This window comes from Trichechus manatus, unplaced genomic scaffold (genome assembly GCF_000243295.1).
Source record: "Trichechus manatus latirostris isolate Lorelei unplaced genomic scaffold, TriManLat1.0 scaffold00170, whole genome shotgun sequence".
Taxonomy (NCBI): Eukaryota; Metazoa; Chordata; class Mammalia; order Sirenia; family Trichechidae; genus Trichechus; species Trichechus manatus.
In genome coordinates this window covers 5,310,368-5,328,137 of record NW_004444106.1, presented here as the reverse complement: position 1 = coordinate 5,328,137, position 17,770 = coordinate 5,310,368, and the positions used below count along the sequence as shown (strand labels likewise).

Sequence of the window (17,770 nt, the reverse complement as noted above, 5' to 3'; positions counted from 1 at the left end):
TTTAGAGGGGGCTTGTGCGCTTAGGTGGGAATGTGGCATTAGCAGAAGGGGCCCCTGAAAGAGGCAGGAAATAATAAGGGACTAATGGCCAGCATTGGCAGCTGATACCAACCCATAAAGGGGACCCTCCTCCTGGCTTGTTTTGTCAATGGCAGCAGCGGCTCACTAAAGGCTTATCCTGGGCAGGGTTGGCAGCTGCCTACTGAGGAGCAGCCTTGAGTGGAGACACCTTATTGACTAGTGTGGGCAGAGCCGTGGCCTCAGGCCCAGTGGGGTCAAGAGGTCAGCCGGGCCATGTGAAGCAGCACGTAGGGCCTGACCCCCTCCACCCTGAGTCCCCAGGCCTGCTGCAACTGTGGGGCAAAGCCAAGGAAGTAGGGGGCTCCCAGGGAAAGAGAAAAGCTGAGCGATGTGGCGGTGGTTTCAGTTCTTGCCGGTGAGATTGAGAGTATAAAACACTCAGACCCCATGAAAGCCACGGGCCAGCCCTCCTCACATCTTCACGGCTCCCACCACCCCCTTGTCCAGCTGGCTCCCTCCCTGCCGTGGGCGTCCCCCATCAGGCCTGGAGAATTCATGGTTTGCCACCTAAATTCTCCAGTTCATCCTGCCTCTGCTTGGTAGGTACCAACAAAGGTATTTTCCCTCCAAAGCTGGTCCTGGCCTCCCAGTATATGTGGGGTACTGGGGTGAATGTAGGTGTCTCCCCAGCATGGCTCTGTCCCTGAGTTTAAAGCTGCTCTCCTCTCAATTCCTCCTCTCCAAGGCCTCAGGCTGGCCCTGTGACATCCTTCGTTTGCAGAGTTGAGCTCTGGACAGTTCTTCTGGCCTCTGAGATGTCACCACTGGCACTGGAGTGTCCCTTGGACAAGCTGGCACTGAGTGGATAGCCCCTTGAAAGGGGTTGGGAGTGGTGGCGAGGAAGGCATGGCACAGGCAGCAGTGGTGATCGAGGTGGTGGACATGCCCGGGGTAGGAGCACCTGGTCACCTGTCCCCTCTCCTGCAGGCCTCCCCTGTGTACAGCTTCAGCTTTCCCCGGAGGAAATTGGAGTAGATTTGGAAAAGTTTGCACAAAGTATCCACAGAGAATGTTTGGAGTGGAGCAGCAGAGGCTGCATCTGGAACGGAGACGGCTTCCTTCTGCCAAGGAGAGAACAGGAGGTCACTGCAGTGCCAGGGACCCCAGAGGGAAATGGAGTTGAGGACAGAACCAGGCGGGTGAAGAGAATGCCAGCTTTCCTTGGCAGGGACTCTTCTCCCCATTTTACAGAAAGGGCAAACATAGTGTGGGGGGAGTCCACTCCTACTCACCTGGGCTCCCAGCACCCGAAGCAGGGAGGTGAGGCTGCGCAGACCGCTGACGGCTTTGTCCACATGGAGCCGCAGGGTCTCCGAGGGCTGGGAAGAGTTGACCAACAGGGCTTGGCCCCTAAGGATGGCTTCTGAGAGCAGGGCCAGGCCCTGCCAGACTTCCATGGCCTGCTGGCCGACCTAGACATAGAGTCAGCTGGGTACACCATCCCCTCTGCTCCTCTCCACAGCCCCAAGCACCAAGCTTAGCAAACAGCAGGTATGCAATAAGGTTTTTGAATGAATGAATGAATAAATGGACTCCATACAGCCCTCCTCTCTGCTGCTCCATTTCTTCTTTCTCTCTGTCATTCTCCCTCCCACCCCAATCGGGTTCCTAAAATGAGACTCCTCAAGAGGAAGAAAGCATGAACTCACCTCCATCCTATTCCAGGCATAGAAATTAACCTTGGTGTCTGGGACGGTGATATTCTCACTCAAGCTGCAGTCTTCAGCACAGCCCACCTGAAATGCACAACTCCGGGGCTCAGGGACCTAGGGCTCCTGGAACCTGCCTGCCCACCCCAGGGCACTCTGTGGCTCTGCCCCTTCCCTAGCTTCCGGGTATATTTTGGGGGCCACCAGCTTTGTCATACTTACTGGGAGTCTGGCTTCCCCCTCCACCCCGGTACCTAGTGCCAGGAAGGAGTCCTGGTTCCTGGATCCAGAGGAGACACTTGGGCCCCGAGAGTGAGGTCTGTGGAATGTGCTGGGGAAGACCTTACCGTGACATTCTCAGCCTCCTTGGCCTCAAGGATGTACCGCTCCAGGACTCGGCTGTCACAGATGAGGCGCGAGGGGGAGCCCAGGACTGGGAGGCCCAGAGGAAGCAGCAGCAAAGACAGCAGAAGCAGCAAGGCAGGACATTCTAGAAAAGGGAGCCAGGTGAGCCAGGCTGAGTGTGGGGCGTGGAGAGGAGGAAGAGGGCTGGTTTGGATGGGCAGGTTCACACACCCTGCTTCCCTGCCCCCAGCCCTTCCCTTTTGACCCCAACCTTCCTGGCGCTCAGGTTCTGCCTCCCTCGCCTTCATTCAATCGCGCTGCCTAGCGCACACCCCACCCCCCAACTACCGTCATCCACTCCTGGGGCCAAACTTCAATCCCGAGTTGACAGAGGCTTCCCCTCTCGCGGCTCCGGGTTGTTGCTCCAAGACCCAGGTATCAGATTTCTCCCCACCCGCAGAGCAGCCCCTCTTCTCCTGGAACCCACAAACCTGTCCCCGTCTCCAGGTTAGACTTTCGCCTTTCACAGGGACTCGCCAACCCCTGCCACACCTGCAGGCTGCCCCACCCCCTCCCTCTTCCGGGGTCCTTGGCAAGTCGTGGGTCCTTGAACCCAGCCATCTCCCGGTCAATAGCCCCCGCGGTAAATCCCTCAGCAAACAAGGGTCGGGGCGGGCGGGCCTTAGCCGAAGGGACGGTCCCCCAGCCTGCAGGTACTCACCGCGCACCCCCATCTCTGTGCCTGCCTGGACCCCTCAGCGACCAGGGGCTCCACCGGCGCCCATGCCGGGAGCCCTCATCCTGCGAAGCTCGGCGGGGCAGGGCCAGCACCACTGACTTGAAGGAGGGGGTCACTGTGCAGGGAGCGCCGGCACGTCGCGGCTGCCGAACCAGGGGTCGGAGGACAGCGAGCGCAGTGCCCCTGGCCAGGGTCCGGGAGGAAGGCGCTGTGAAGCGACCGGCCAGGGTTGGCTCGGGAACTCTGCGGCTCCAGCCGGGGGTCGGGGCTGTTATCAGCATGTGTGCGTGCGTGTGTGGGGGTGGGGGTGAGGGTGTGTGCGTGAGGGGTCGCCAGAGGTGGGGGCCACGCGGGGTCAGAGCAGGGGGCAGGACGCCTGGGTCCGGGGCTTGCCGGGGGCGGGAGCGAGGGCTGCGGCAGGCGCGGGTGTGGCCCAGGTCTGCTCGCAGGACCCCTGGGTTCTGGGAGGGGAAGGCGATGGGGTGCGCACCATTGGGTGGGCTGAACGCCGGGGCCTGGGAGAGGAGTGCGATTCTGGGACAGGCTGGGGACGGACACCTCTTCTTGGGGGTTCCCAGTTTGGGGCAGGGGCTCAGAGTCCCGGTGAAGTAGCTGAGGCGGGAAACCCAGTAGCTGCTGGCAGGGCCAAGTCAGTTGCTTTCCTTCTCACAATCCCAGTACATGTTCTAGAAGCTGGCGTTGCCTTTCTTGAGGAATTTGACGGGGGCGCACTGAGCAAGGAATTTGGGGTCCTTCTCCCCATCTCTCATTTTCTAGGACCCCAAAACACAGAAACTTAATTTTTGGGACATGGAACACATAGTGTGCAGGGACACACGCTCTTTGATATCTGCTGTTTCCGCCTGTGACATAGGTTAGCTTGCATGGCAAGATTCTTAAGAACCCTGACTACAGGTGACCCCAAGAGTAATGGGAGTTTGGATTTGCAGCCAAGCCTTTGAGGCATCTGGGAACCCCTGAGGCAGGGTGCAAGCTCCCTGGACCAGGAGTCCAAAGCTAGCTGGCCTCTCAAACCTTGGAAAATGGCTTCAGACCCTGTGCCTCAGTGTCCTCAACTGTTAAATGGGTGCAATGAAATTATCAGCTCCACCTCACAGAAGTTTCATAAAAAACAGAAAAAGTCTTACGAATACAGGTGTTTATGTATGTATTCCCTTACTCTCTACCCAGTTCCATGATATTAGGGATATTTTATTCATGTATTCAGTACCTACTTAGTGCAAAAACACTTGGCTACACACTTGGCAGGACAAAAAGATGCGTTAAGACCTAGCTCCTGCCGTCCTGCAGTTTGTAGTTTATAAGTAGAGATAAGATGGGTACACAGGGCAGTGTCTAAGGAGTGGAGTGTAAGATCTGAGCTGTAAGAATTTGGAAGAGAGAGCTCACCTCTAGCTGGGTGAATCAAGGAAAAATTGATGGAGGAGGTGACAATGAGCTCAGCCTTGAAGAGCAGTAGGTAGGCTTTCTATGGGAAGAGATGCGATGTGGATTGGAAGTCAATAGATTTAGCAAAGTGAATGGAGGGCAGGGTGTGCTGGGGAGTGTGGAAGGCAGAGGCGGAAAATTAGGTCAGAGCACTGGTTAGGGAGGGGCCAGGTTGTAAAGGGCCTTGAATGCCACTCTAAAGAATTTGTATTTGGTTTGGAAAGAGTGGAAAACATTCACTCATTCAAAAAATGTTTATGAGTACCTACTCTTAAGGAGTCCCTGGGTGGTGCAATTGGTTAAGCTCTCAACTACTAACAGAAAGGTTGGCGGTTCAAACCCACCAAGAAGCACCTTGGAGGGAAGGTCTGGTGATCTGCTTCTGAAAGGTCACAGCCTTGAAAACCCTATGGAATGCAGTTCTAGTGTTTTCACCTACTCTCGGCCAGACGCCTGGGGATCAAGTAGTGAATGAAACAGACAAGAATCGCTACCTTCATGGAGCTGACATTCTAGTGGGGAAACAGACAATAAACACAAAAGTGAATAAGAGATAATAGAGTATGTCAAATGACAATAAGAACAAGGAGAAACGGCGCTGAAGGGGGATCAGGAGTGTTAGGGGAGGTTGCAATTTTAGGTTTTTAGGTGAGGTAGTCAGGGAAAGGTTGGAGGTTCAAAGCCACCCAGGGGTGACTTGTAAGAAAAGCCTGGTGATCTATTTCCAAAAATCAGCCACTGAAAACCCTACGGAGCAGTTCTACTCTCACACAAATGGGGTCACTATGGGTCAAAATTGACTCAACAGCAACTTAAACAAAAAGTCAGGGATGCCACCATGAGCAGGTGACCTAGACAAAGACCTGTTGGAGGTGAGGGAAGGAACCATAAGGTGTCTGGGGAAAGAGCAAGATCAAAGAAAGGTTTAGAAAGATGAATGGGAGCGGGGGCAGGCAAAGGAGGCAGGGCCGTGTGTTACGAGGTTCCTGGGGTGGTTCTGGCTGGAAGTAACGGGGACCTGACTTGGCCCAGAACCTGGCTCCCCTGCCCCCCACCTCACCTTGCGCCTGCTCCCCAGGCTTCTCCCCAAGCCTGCCATCCTAGCTCCTGGGCCTGCATGCCTCCCTATGCCCTCTGGTCTTAAGTGTCCCTTTCTGAACCCAGGCGACTCCCAGCCCCGCTCTGCCCTGGGAGCCAGGTTCTGCTCCTTTCCCAGAGCCCAGCTGTGGGACATGCACACGCATACTCACGTCCACACACGTCCGCGTGTGTGTTCTGCCCGAACCCCGCCACATCCCCAGGGCTCTGCTCTCCCAGTCCCCTGACTCCTGCGTCACTGCCCTGACCTGACCATGGAGAGGGGGCCAGGGCCAGATTGGGGGGTGGACACAGTCTGAGGAGAAGGAGGAGAAGAGGAAAGGAGGAGCCTTGCAGGCTGTCGGACCTGCTCCTCCCCTCACAGCAACTTGTCAGGCCCAGAGCAAGCTTCTCAGGTCCCTAGGCCCCTGCCCTTCAGAAGGGAAGGGAGCTAGGCCATGAGCACTGGCCCCTAGGTGCTGAGGCCTTCTGGAGAGGGGTGGCATTAGGGCTTGTTGGAGAGAGAGCTGTGGCTACGGCTTGGGCAAGAGGGGATAGGAGAGGATCTTGGTTCACCCCACACCCAATCCCTACATCGCAGCAACCCTGTTAAGTGGACAGAGATTGGTCTGGGCTCTGACTTCAACCCAGGTACTCTTGGCTACTGCCCAGCAGGGTCCATTTATCCCTCCTTGATGGCAGGGGCCCTCTGTTGCCCACCATCCCCTTGCCCAGTGCCCACTCCATCTGCCTGCTTGTATTCCTCTGGCATGGTGCTAACCCAGCCCTCCTCACTGACCTCCCTAGTTCATTCCACACTCTGCCTTTAAGGTAACTTTCCCATTGAACAGCTTTATTTGCATCATGCCCCCTGAGCAGGAGTCTGCAGTGGCTTCCCATTGCCTCAGAACTAAGACCCTCCATGTTCTGCCATCAACCTACCTTTCCAGCCTATTCTCCCACTTTGCTCATTCCCACTCCCTCCATCCCATAAGCTAGGTTAGGCTGTTTGTGGCTTCTTGACCTTTGCTCACTGTGTTAGTCATCTAGTGCTGCTATAACAGAAATACCACAAGTGGATGGCTTTAACAAACACAGATTTATTGTCTCAGTCTAGGAGGCTAGAAGTCCAAATCCAGGGTGCCAGCTCCAGGGGAAGGCCTTCTGTCTCTGTCAGCTCTGGAGGAAGGTCCTTGTCATCAATCTTCCCCTGGTCTAAGAGCTTCTCCATGCAGGGACCCTGGGTCCAAAGGACGCACTCTGCTCCTGGCACTACTTTCTTGGTGATATGAGGTCCCCCTGTCTCTCTACTCACTTCTCTCTTTTATATCTCAAAAGAGGTTGACTTAAAATACAAGCTAATCTTGTAGATTGAGTCCTGCCTCAGTCACATAACTGCCTCTAATCCTGCCTCATTAACATCATAGAGGTATGATTTACAACACATAGGAAATCACATCAGTTGACAAAATGGTGGACAATCACACAGTACTGGGAACCATAGCCTAGCCAAGTTGACACATATTTTTGAGGACACACAATTCAATCCGTAACACTCACTCTGGGCCTTCCACATGGATTGCCCTACCACACAATCTACCCCAGTTCTTCAAAGCTAAAATCTAAGCACTGCCTGACTCCTCAGCAGAAGTCCTGTCTCCTTCCTTTGCACTTCTGTCATTTATGTACCTATCTTAAGCCTCTTACTGGCAGGGCCACCACATCCAACTATCAAGGTTGAGCATTGCACAACTCAGGGAGCACTATTCATATAGACTCTGATGGGAATAGTGCCCTCTGGAGTCAAGCTGTGCAGGGGTGCCCTGCTAATTGGAGAAGACTGAAGAAGGACAGTGTACGGAAGGTCTTGTCTACCTTGTCCCCACCAAGCACCCAGCATGCTGCCTGCTGTTGGTCACAGCTCATGTGTGGAACTGCATTATATGGTCCCTCCACTCCAGACTCCTAAGTCAGAGACCGCCACAGGGGGACGTGAGACACTCATCTTCTGAGAGCTTGCTGGAATAATGCCTGCACAACCTAGCTCTCTGGGATCCCTGGGCTTGTGAGGCCTCCATCCACTTCCTAAGCAGTCAGCCACGGAGACAAGGTCTGAAAGGGATGTTATGACAAGAGGCTGGTGGTGGTGGAGGCAGGCTCTGTTGCATGGATTCCTCCTGGCAGCCAACTCAGATTGAAATCCAAGAAGAAGCAAATTTACAGCCCCCTGAGCTGTCCCAGACTCTCAGGCAGCACCAAGCTCCAGCTGCTTGCAGTCGGCTGGAGGAAGGATCTCCAGGCCTCTCCTCCCTCCTCCCTTCAAAGCAATGGTTCTCAGCTCAGCGTGGGAGTTCAGGCAGAGGCCCAGAAGACCTTCTGTGCTGGGAAGTCAGGTGGCCAGGACCTCGAAGGGTGGGATGGGGGAGGGCTTCCTGGCCCTTGGAGAGCTGAGAAGGGAGCAAGATGCTAGAGAAGGGATTCCTGCGAAGAACCAAATGAAAGTCCTTTTCAAAGGTCAATTTGGGGAAATTGAGGCAAGAACTATGTCTTGGCCACAAAGTTGCCATGCTGGAGGTAGAACCAGACACCCAAGCTTCTGTTTTCAGCAAGCAGCTCTGTGGCCCAGTGGCTTAAAGGACTCATCCAGTAAACAGAGAGCCTGGATTGGAGGCCTGAGCTCTGCCACTTGCTAGTCTTGTCTTGGACAAGTTACTTTATTTGTGACATCGTTTCTATAGAACATGGATGGTGAAAATGACAGTAATTGCCTCCCAGGGCTGTCGTGGGATTGTATAATGCCTGGCACGTGTAATCAATCAACACTAGCCATTATTACTGCACTCTCTATTTTTTTATTCCATTTTTCCTTTCTTTGGAGGTCTGGAGACCAAATCTCCAGCATATTTTTCAGCCTACCTCCAGCATCCTCCATCGTGCCCTCTTGGGAGCTGGAGACGGATTCTTGGCACCTTACTTCTGGTATTGTATCTTCTCCCACCAAGCAACTCACTGAACAAGGTCATTAAAACAGTGGAGTATGGACAAAGGTATCTACAGGTATACATGGTGACCGAACTGTGAGAAACTTGCCCTGAATAAAACCGAGTGAAATGACGGGGGCAGAGGTGGGGGCGGGGGAAGGAGGTAAGAGGTGTATTTCAGGACAAATCAAACTTAGTGGTTTATTCAAATCCTAGGGCCACCCAGGGATTTCTAAGCTTGCCCCATCAATGTGGGTACCCCACCCCCCACCCCGGGGAGGCCCAAAGAAGCCCCAAAGACCTTGGGCTGGACAAGACCTTTGTGCCCACCCTAGATAAGCCCTGAGGCATATGGGGCCATCTTCCTTTGTTACTTATCTCTTGACACCCCCAAATGTTTGCCTCCTTGAAGGAGAACTAGGGCTCCCAAACCCACCAGTTACCTCCACTTGAGCTCCAAAAACACTTGCCCTGGTGGGGTTTCTGTGTAAAGTATCAGACCACATCCTAGGATCTCTAGTTCACAAGTATCCCTAAATATTCCTAAGCCCCTTCCCACATCATCCATCCTATATCAGAAGACCAAACCAAAACCCACTGCCGTCGAGTGATTCTGACTCATAGTGACCCCATAGGGTTTTCAAGGCTGTAAATTTCTACAGAAGCAGACTGCCACATCTTTCTCCTGCAGAGCCACTAGTGGTTTTGAACTGCCAACCTCTTGGTTAGCAATCGATTGCTTTACCCACTGCACCACCAGGGCTCCTTATAAAAGAAGACAGAGCTGGTGAATTGACCAGAGTAGCTTTCATATCCAATCAAAAATAAAATTAGAAAATCCTAACTTAAACAAACCAAAACACTATAAGCAATATAAATGGGAGGAATTTTGTTCTCTCACATAAGGTCTTTGTAGGTGTGCTGTTGTGAATACAAATGTTTCATTTTGTTTCCAGGAGGCTCAGTGACTTTTTGAGGATTCTGCATGAACTCCACTGGGCAGCCCTATAGGCTCTTACCTCCCGTTCTACTTGAAGGAATATAGTCCAAGATCTACTCACAGGACATTTATTGCAGCTTTAGACCTATTCTTAAACATCCAAATTAAGCAAACACTTACCTAAATTGTTCATGGTTCACTGAGAATCAACAAATCACAAGAACCTATTGTTTGACCCCATAAGCATCCCTCCATCTGTAAATAATGAGCTCTTCTGCTCATGTCTAAGCTCATGAACTAGCAAATAATTTAAGTACTTTCACTTCTGATCATGTCTTAGTTCATGAACCAGCAAATAATTTTAGTACTTTCAGGGAAGTGTATTTTTCTTGCAGCAAACAAGATTCATAGGCTTTGAGTTGGAACGGCTCTAGAAGGTCCCATGAAGGTGAAGGTCCACCCTTTGCTTGCATACTTCCCATGACAAGACATTTGGTGTTTCTCAAGGGAGCAGAGGCTTGTGACGGAGTAGACAGCAAGCTGTCCTTCCATGCATCCATCCATCTCCTCATTCATCAGATACTCGTTACTGTAGTGGGCAATAAAATCACTTCTCCTAGAGACTAGCTCATCAGTTTTATAACCGAGAACATAGGATCAATCAGGAACAGGCTTTGTAAAAAAAACTTTTTCCTATTACAAAACAACATATGATCATTGAAAAAAAATAGAAAACACCATAACACAAAAGTTAAGAAGTACCCACAATGCCATCAGGAAGATGGGGTCTTAAGTGGCCATCTTCACAGACTCCTTTCTTGGAGGGATAACCTTTGCCTCATCCCAAGTCTCTGTACAGTTGGACATCTGTTCCCTACGGAACTACATTCAACATATACTTATCGTCCAACTCCTCCAGAGGTTCGATGGTTTGTGGAAGACACCTGTCTTAGATATCTAGTGCTGCTGTAACAGAAATACCACAAGTGGATGGCTTTAACAAACAGAAGTTTATTCTCTCATAGTTTAGGAGGCTAGAAGTTCAAATTCAGGGCGCCAGTCCCAGGGGAAGGCTTTCTCTCTCTGTTGGCTCTGAGAGAAGGTCCTTGTCATCACTCTTCCCCTGGTCTAGGAGCTTCTCAGGACAAGGGACCCCAGGTCCAGAGGATGCTCTCAGCTCCCAGCCCTTCTTTCTTGGTGGCATGAGGTCCCATCTCTCAGCTTGCTTCTCTTTCCTTTTATCTCTTGTAAGACAAAAGGTGGTACAGGCCACACCCCAGAGAAACTCCTCTTAAGTCAGATCAGGGCTGTGACCTGAGTAAGAATGTTGCATCCCACCCTAATCCTCTTTAACATAACCTAATCTTGCCTTATTAACCATAGGCAGAGATTAGGATTTACAATACATAGGAAAATTACATCAGATCACAAAATGGTGGACAACTGCACAACACTGGAAATCATGGCCTAGCCAAGTCGACACACATTTTTGCGGGACACAATTCAATCCCTACCAACACATTCACCATTCTTCCCCAACTCTTGACCGAGTACCAGAACTCACCTAGGACAAAGTGCCAGGATGTTCCTAGGAGAATCATCAGCCCATCTAAACCAGGGCCTGTCCTCTTCCTGGGTAGGTGAGCCGTAATTAAAAAAAGCCTGGCAGAACTACTAACCTGGAACTGAGAACACAAAATCACATCCTTCCTTTTTCCCCATCCTATTAAGAGGCCTAAAACCATTTTTTAGCAAAATGGCTCATACTAACAACAGTAACCAACACTTATTGAGTCCTTACTATTGCCAGGACAGTTCCAAGCACTACACAAAGTGTCTTTTTTAAATGTATCTGTTCTGCTTCCTATTAGACTATAAATCTCTTAAGGGAAGGACCAATGATTTATACCTTTCCTGGCAGGCCTGGCACCTAATACATATCCTGATACCTAGTGGGTCCTCAGTAAACGCTTACGGATGGCAAGCAAATCTCTATACCCTCCTCCAAACTAAGCATTTGGATTTGAGTTCTGGCCTCTGGGGATCTGTTTCTGAAGTAGGCGGTCATTTCTCACTCATTGTGGGGTCTGCAACTGTTGAGTAAAAAGGAGGAAAGGGAACTGCTTTTGGACACAACCCTTACCTCCATCCCCTTCCCCCACGGCTTTGAGGGAAGTCACTTCAGAGAACCAGTAGAAGGGAGAGTTACAGAAGCTGCCGTGGGCCTCTCTACAGAGAAGCAGAATTCCCCACCTTTCCGCCTCACGGACTGCGGGCCATCAGGGACCTTTCTCACTCCCCCTATCCACCCCCACACACTAAAGGGTGAAACCTAGACTCTCTCTTCCAGTGGCAGCATCCAGGGGCTATTTTTGCAGACCTGCCACCAAGGGAAGCCCCACCGGCAAGCAGTGAGCGAACATGGAGTAGAAACAACAAATACGCTGGGAGAGAGAGCTGCCAAAACAAACCATACGCAAAAGGGCTGCTTGCCACCATCTCGGCTGGGCCCAGGCCAGGAGCACAGACAGACAAGAACACATACGTGCAGAGAGACACATAGTTCCACCCAGCTCCCTGCCGAACCCCCACACCGCTACTGGGGGGCTCCAGAGCAAGGGAGCCCTGCAGTCAAGGCTGATGGGGTAGAGGTGTGGCCTCACAGAGATGTCTCCAGCCTTGTCTCCCTCAAGTGTCCCCCCTGCCTCCTGCTTTCTAGCCACCCTGAGTGTCCCTCTAGTCCCAGAAAACTTCCTCCTTATTCATGAATCCTTGCCTTTGTACATGCTGATGCCTCTGCCAGATATGCCCTCTCCCTTCTCTGCCTGGTGAACTCCTATTCATCCTTCAATGCTCAGGTCAAAGGTGAAATTTGGACCCCACCAGGAAGTTAGCTGTTTCCTTCTCCACATCTCCATGTCATGGCTACTTATTCTTCTTATATAACACATTTCACTCATTCGCAAAAATCGTGTGTCCACCTTCTCAATTAGATGGTGAGCTCCTTGAAGGCAGGGGTCATGCCATTTCATACTCATCTTTGTATCCCAGGGCCCAGCCCAGGCCTTGTTCACTGCTGGCACTAGGGGTTTAGCTGTATGAATGAAGCACTGGTCCTTCTGCAGAGTTGTCTTTCTCGAGTTGCTGGCTGGCAGTCACTGACCCAGCATGAAAGTCCCTCATCAACAGAAATACACAAGGCAGAGGAGTCAATGTGAAAAAGTAGGAGCCTGATTTTCAGACCTCCAAGCGAAACTACCTCCAAGAGCACTAGAGTAAAGTTCTGTTACTAACCTTTAGATCAGAGTCGTCAAACTCTTGTGACCTTGAGCAACAGTATAAACATCAGGACCAGCACACATATGTGCATGTAAATATAAATGCAATTGAAAAAGCTAATAAAACACTACCGTTCCAGGTGAGCTTTTCATTTCTTTAAACAGGCTGTGCTCCAATAAATTGATTTCAAGACCCACAAATGGGTCACCACTCAGTGTGATACGTTGCTTTAGATTGACTCGTTTGATAAATGTGAAAAATCAGATGACCCCACAAATAGCCAAACAAAAAGTATGTACTACCTGTGTGCCCAGTCATTATTCGGGGTGGGGGGGAGGTTCCTTTTCTCCTACAGTAGCCCAGCTAAGAAGGGCCTACTGGGCTCTAGACCACAGCTGCTCAGAATACGGGCCCTGCAGTTCCAGGAACCAAATGAAGCAGTTAGTCCATCCCTACCGGAGCCTGGCACAAAGAAAGCCCCAACAGTCTTAGTTTTGCTTCCTTCATCATTAAACCCTCACCTTTTCTGTGCTTGGGAAGCATCACATCACCGGTAGGGAGCGACCAGGTGCCTCCCAAGCATATAACTATCCCAGCAGCATTTTAGTGGGTGAGGGTCCACTTTCTCCTGGCCTTCCTGGGAGGATGAAAAATTTTAAAGCAAACATTGGGATTGTCAGGCTTTTGCATCTCATACTAGTCTGTTACATAAACACTATTCCTACTACAATTTATGCTCTCTGTGAAGGCAGGGACCATTTGGGTTCCCCTCCTGTGGCTAAACCCTTGTGAAGCTTCCTACTCTCCCCTTCCAGGTACTCAAAGGAGAGAGAGCAGTGGCAGTGGGGTGGCAGGACATTAACACAACTTGGTACTTTTTATTTTGTCAGACAATGGTTACAGACCACACAGACTCAAGATACCCCCGGCTTGAACCCAAGAGACCACACCCTCCCTCTCGATTCAGAATTCTTTGGGCTGTGAGGGACCAGGCCTTTTCTGAAGGTCCATGACAGTACTTAGTACAAGGCAAGCCACATTTGACCCTAACTGTAGAGCTGGTGAGTGGATAAGGAGGTCCACCTTCATTTCTGTTACTTGGGTGTGACCCTGAAGACTCGGATATGGATGGCTGAGTTGTTTCGAGTGCGGATTAGTGGCTCGCGTGCATCAGTCTCTGGTTCCAGCTCATCCACAAGCTCCACAGTGGAGGTATTGGCAGCCACTTGCAAGGACCCGAAGCTGCCTGCCTGCAGCTGCAGTGCAATGTTTATCGCGCGGTTGATGGCTAGGCCTAAACCGTGAATGTAGAGCTCAGTGCAAGCGTTCTGACCCCGTGCCCCTCCGTCCAGCAGCTTCTGGCAGCGGGCCAGCTGAGCCTTGAAATCAGTCTTCATGTTGACGTAGATGTCATTGGGCCTCCGAGGCAGGCGGTGAGGAAGCCGCTTCCGAAGGGTGTACTCCACTGGGTCCAGCTCCGCCTCGACGGCTCCTCGGTGTTCTCGGTTTTCTGCCATGCTGTGTGCCCTGGACGGAGAAGGGGCGGGATCAGAAATAGGTCACCAGCAGCTAGGCATCTTTCCTACCCCAAGCGTGCACCCAGGAGGGGGACACACTACATCCCTCCTCCCTTCCAGCCTCAGTCCCCTCCCACTTACCACAAGCTCCCGGAACTCCCCCACCCCCAGTTCTTATTCATGCATTACATCGCCCCAACCTCATGCCCTTCCAACACTCCCCCTCCCCGGCTCTTCCGCGCCTACTCTCTCCGTTCCACAGCGCCCTCCAAGCGCACGCTGCCCGCTCTCAGCCAGACCACTCAAAGGCTGCGCCGACCCGCCCAAGTAGGGTGCGATGCCCGCAACCCGCAAGGAACGGAAAAGACGGGAACGGGCGCGCAACAGGCACGCCTAATGGCAGACAACCCGTCGGCAAGGGCCTGCGTAGTGCGCAAGTTCGCCCGGCCCCCCGCGAGCGGGAGGCCAGTGAATCCACGAATCGTCTTCCCGCCTCTGTTCTCCACGCCCCTTTCCGGAGCTATCGCGCGTTGTGTTTGAGTAACGCGAGGCTTCTGGGGAAGATGGCATCTACCACGTGTACACTTCGAAGGCGGGGAGGAAGGGGGAGGGTACCAAGTCTAAGCGGGGGAGGGGCTAGGAGGAGGAGGGTCAGCTTCCCTAGGCGAGGCTACGTTCCCCATACAGCAGGGGTCCCGATGGGAGGCGAAGGAGAGTCGAGGCGACTTTAGGAGCGTGGAGGGTGGGTTTCTTCCCAGAGAGGGCAGGGAGGAGGGTGAGCACAGGAGAACGTGGTTGTGAAGTCTCCTGAAGGCTAGTCGGGGCTCCCGCGTCTTTCGCTGTCGGCAGTCCCTCTGGCCAGAAGAGGCGTGGGCAGAGTCAGCAGAGCTGATCTCCTATCCAAGGTCCTCTGTGGCCCAAAGACGAGGCGGGGCGGGGGAGGGATTTAGTGTCAAAGCCAGGTCCCTACCCGGGCGGAGGACAGCGGCCCGGGACTCCCCCTATAGTTGTTCATATGGGTACCCATTCCTCTTCCTTATCTCTGTCAGGCTGATTCCCAGGCCAGTCCTTAGGGGCCCAAGCTGAGAACTGTAAGCCAAGCCTTCACTCTGATCTAGTCTTCGAATTCGGAAGGGTCAGGACACTTCCCTGGGGGTACGCTGACCCACCCCACCCCTTAACCACCGCCCACGGGCTTTTCGACCGCTGCCTGCGACCAGGGAGCAAGGATTTGCGCCCCCTGGCGGGTGAGGCGGGCGGCAGCTCGCAGGGTTCTTGGCTCCCCAAAGCCAGTGCGAAGGGTTTTTCCTCCCTGGGGGGCTTCTCTGCCCAGATCGGTGTCGTTTCTGGAGAGTTCTCAGTAGAAAGAGCGCTGATACTGAGTTACACCTGCACTGGGCAACCTGAATGGCGCTCTGCTTGATTTCCCCATCACCAAAATGGAAATGATAATTCCTGTCTTGCCACTGAGTTGTCGCAAAACTCAATATAACTTTGAAAACTGTAAGCTTACACTTGTGAGTTAGCATTTTTATGACCCCCCAGCCTCTCTGTTTGCTCAGGATGGTATCAACCCTCATTTGACCGGACGTTGGAAAGAGGTCAAGTTCCTGAAAACTTTGTTCTCAGCACTCTTTCAATCCTTGAATTCTCCTTTTGCTTCAGATTCTTTCACTAACCACAAACTTGGGGTTTATGGAGTGGGGAGAGGTGGGAGGAAAGGCTGGCTCCAGAGCTTATGCTCCTGCTTACAACCCTATTCTGCCTCAGAAGTGACATCCCAGCTGGGTTTTGATGGACAACTAGGAGTTCTTCAGGGAACCAAGGAGTGTAAGTGCATTCAGGAAACACTGAACAGCATTTTAAAAACAGTGGAAGCATAATCTAAGCTTCTACCTCAAAAAACTAGAAGAGAAAACTAAAGTCAAAGCAAGAAGATAGAAATAATAAAGAGCAGAAATCAGGGACATGGAAAACAGAAAAACAATAGAGAAAATCAAGCCAAAATCTGGTTCTTTGAAAAGATCGGTAATATTGATAAACCTCTAGCAAGACTGACAAAAAAAAAGAGAAGCCACAAATTATGATCAGAATTTAAAGAGGAATATAGTACTAAAGATCCCTTAGACATTAAAAGGATACCAAGGGAATAAGGAGCCCTGGTGGCACAGTGGTTAAAGCACTCAGCTGCTAAAGGAAAAGTCGGTGGTTTGAACTCACCTGTTGCCCTGTGGCCTTGGAAACTCAGTGGGGCAGTTCTACTCTGTCTTATAGGGTCACTAGGAGTTGGAATTGATTCCACAGCAGTGGGTTAAGGGAATACATGCACTCCTCACTTGTTGACATGGCTGCGTTCCGAAGACCAGGTGGTTACCCCAGAATCGGTATTAGGCGAAAATGGAGGCGGACTACATCATTATATAACTGCCAGATTACATCATTACATAACTCCCAAACCACTGAGAATCATGGCCCAGCCAAGCTGACGCATAACCACCCCAGCTAGCATTACTCTCACCTCGCACTTCGGCATTTGTTACTTCCAGATGTATGTCCTTAATGTGCAAAATAGTCAGATAGATTTTTCACTATTGTCATAAATGTGAAATGTCGGATAACGAGATAGTCAATACGTAAGGAGTAGGTGGTAATACAAACAACTCTCCGAACACAAATTCAACAACTTACGTGAAATGGCCCAATTTTTAGAAAACCACAAACTACCAAAACTCATCCAAGACAAAACAGATAATCTGAACAGCTCTATAGCTATTAAAGTAATTAAATCCATAGTTAAAAACCTTTAGAAAAAGAAATATCTGGGCACAGGTGGTTTCACTGGTGAATTCTACCAAAAGAAGAAATAACACAAATTCTACACAATCTCTGCCAGAAAATACAAGAGGTGGGAACACTTCCTACCTCATCTTATGAAGCCAAACCAGACAAAGACAGTACAAAAAAACAAAACTACAAACTGGTATCTCTCAGGAACAAAGATGCAAAAATCTTCAACAACATGTTAGCAAATCAAATCCAGCAATATATAAAAAGAACTATACACACAACCAAGTGGAGTTTATTCCAGCAATGCAAGACTGGTTCAATAGGAGAACCCAAATTAATTTAATCCACCATATTAGCAGGCTAAAGAAGAAAAACGACATGATCATATCAATTGATACAAAAAAGCATTTAACAAAACTCAGCGCCCATTCATGATAAAAACTCTAAGCAAACAAGGAACAGAAGGAATTTCCCCAGCCTAATAAAGAGCATTGACAAAGTTTATATTATATTAATAGTGAAAGATGGAAAGCTTTTCTCTTAAAATAAGAAACAAGGCAAGGATGTCTTCTCTTACCACTCTTATTCAACACAGTATTTATTGGAAGTCCTAGCAGTGCAATAAGGCAAGAAAAGGATACAGATTGGAAAGAAAGAAATGAAACTGAATCTATTTGCCTATAACATGACAGTACACATTAAAAAATCCCAAGGAATCAGACCTAATAAGTGATTATAGCAAGTTACAAGATTCAAGATTAACATACAAAATCAACTGAATTCCTATATATTAGTAATGAACGATTGGAAACTGAAATTTAAACCACAATGCCATTTACAATCACTCCAGAAGAACAAGAAAGAGGAGTAGGAGAAATACTTAGGTATAAGACTAACGAAACATGTACGAAGATCTGTATGCTGAA

The 17,770-nt window shown here is 50.6% G+C and overlaps 2 protein-coding genes across 3 annotated transcripts; both read right to left on the bottom strand.

The window, feature by feature from the left end:
* Window positions 1-900: 900 nt before the first annotated feature.
* Window positions 901-2,886, bottom strand: EPO (erythropoietin). Of its 2 annotated transcripts, none has more exons than XM_004386736.1 (5): window positions 2,797-2,886; window positions 2,078-2,220; window positions 1,731-1,817; window positions 1,314-1,493; window positions 901-1,142 (listed from the first exon to the last, which is right to left on the bottom strand). In XM_004386736.1, the coding sequence occupies exons 1-5, from the start codon at window positions 2,807-2,809 to the stop codon at window positions 987-989; spliced, it is 579 nt and encodes a 192-aa protein (XP_004386793.1). In that variant the 5' UTR covers window positions 2,810-2,886; the 3' UTR covers window positions 901-986. The 2 variants fall into 2 exon arrangements, with proteins under 2 accessions (XP_004386793.1, XP_012413950.1); XM_012558496.1 differs by having other exon boundaries at window positions 901-1,139.
* Window positions 2,887-12,675: 9,789 nt separating this feature from the next.
* POP7 (POP7 homolog, ribonuclease P/MRP subunit) lies at window positions 12,676-14,481 on the bottom strand. Its single transcript, XM_023740996.1, has 2 exons — window positions 14,304-14,481; window positions 12,676-14,067 (listed from the first exon to the last, which is right to left on the bottom strand). Exon 2 carries the CDS (start codon window positions 14,055-14,057, stop codon window positions 13,635-13,637), a length of 423 nt encoding a protein of 140 aa, XP_023596764.1. The 5' UTR covers window positions 14,058-14,067; window positions 14,304-14,481; the 3' UTR covers window positions 12,676-13,634.
* Window positions 14,482-17,770: the final 3,289 nt, after the last annotated feature.

What these genes read in the sequence shown, in the direction of transcription:
- POP7 (XM_023740996.1), bottom strand. Translation starts at nt 14,057, where the DNA reads ATGGCAGAAAACCGAGAACACCGAGGAGCCGTCGAGGCGGAGCTGGAC.
- EPO (XM_004386736.1), bottom strand. An exon ending in AGGAGGCTGAGAATGTCACG is followed by an intron (nt 1,818 to 2,077) that starts GTAAGGTCTTCC and finishes TGTGCATTTCAG; the next exon opens with GTGGGCTGTGCTGAAGACTG. An exon ending in TTCGGGTGCTGGGAGCCCAG is followed by an intron (nt 1,143 to 1,313) that starts GTGAGTAGGAGT and finishes TCTCCTTGGCAG; the next exon opens with AAGGAAGCCGTCTCCGTTCC.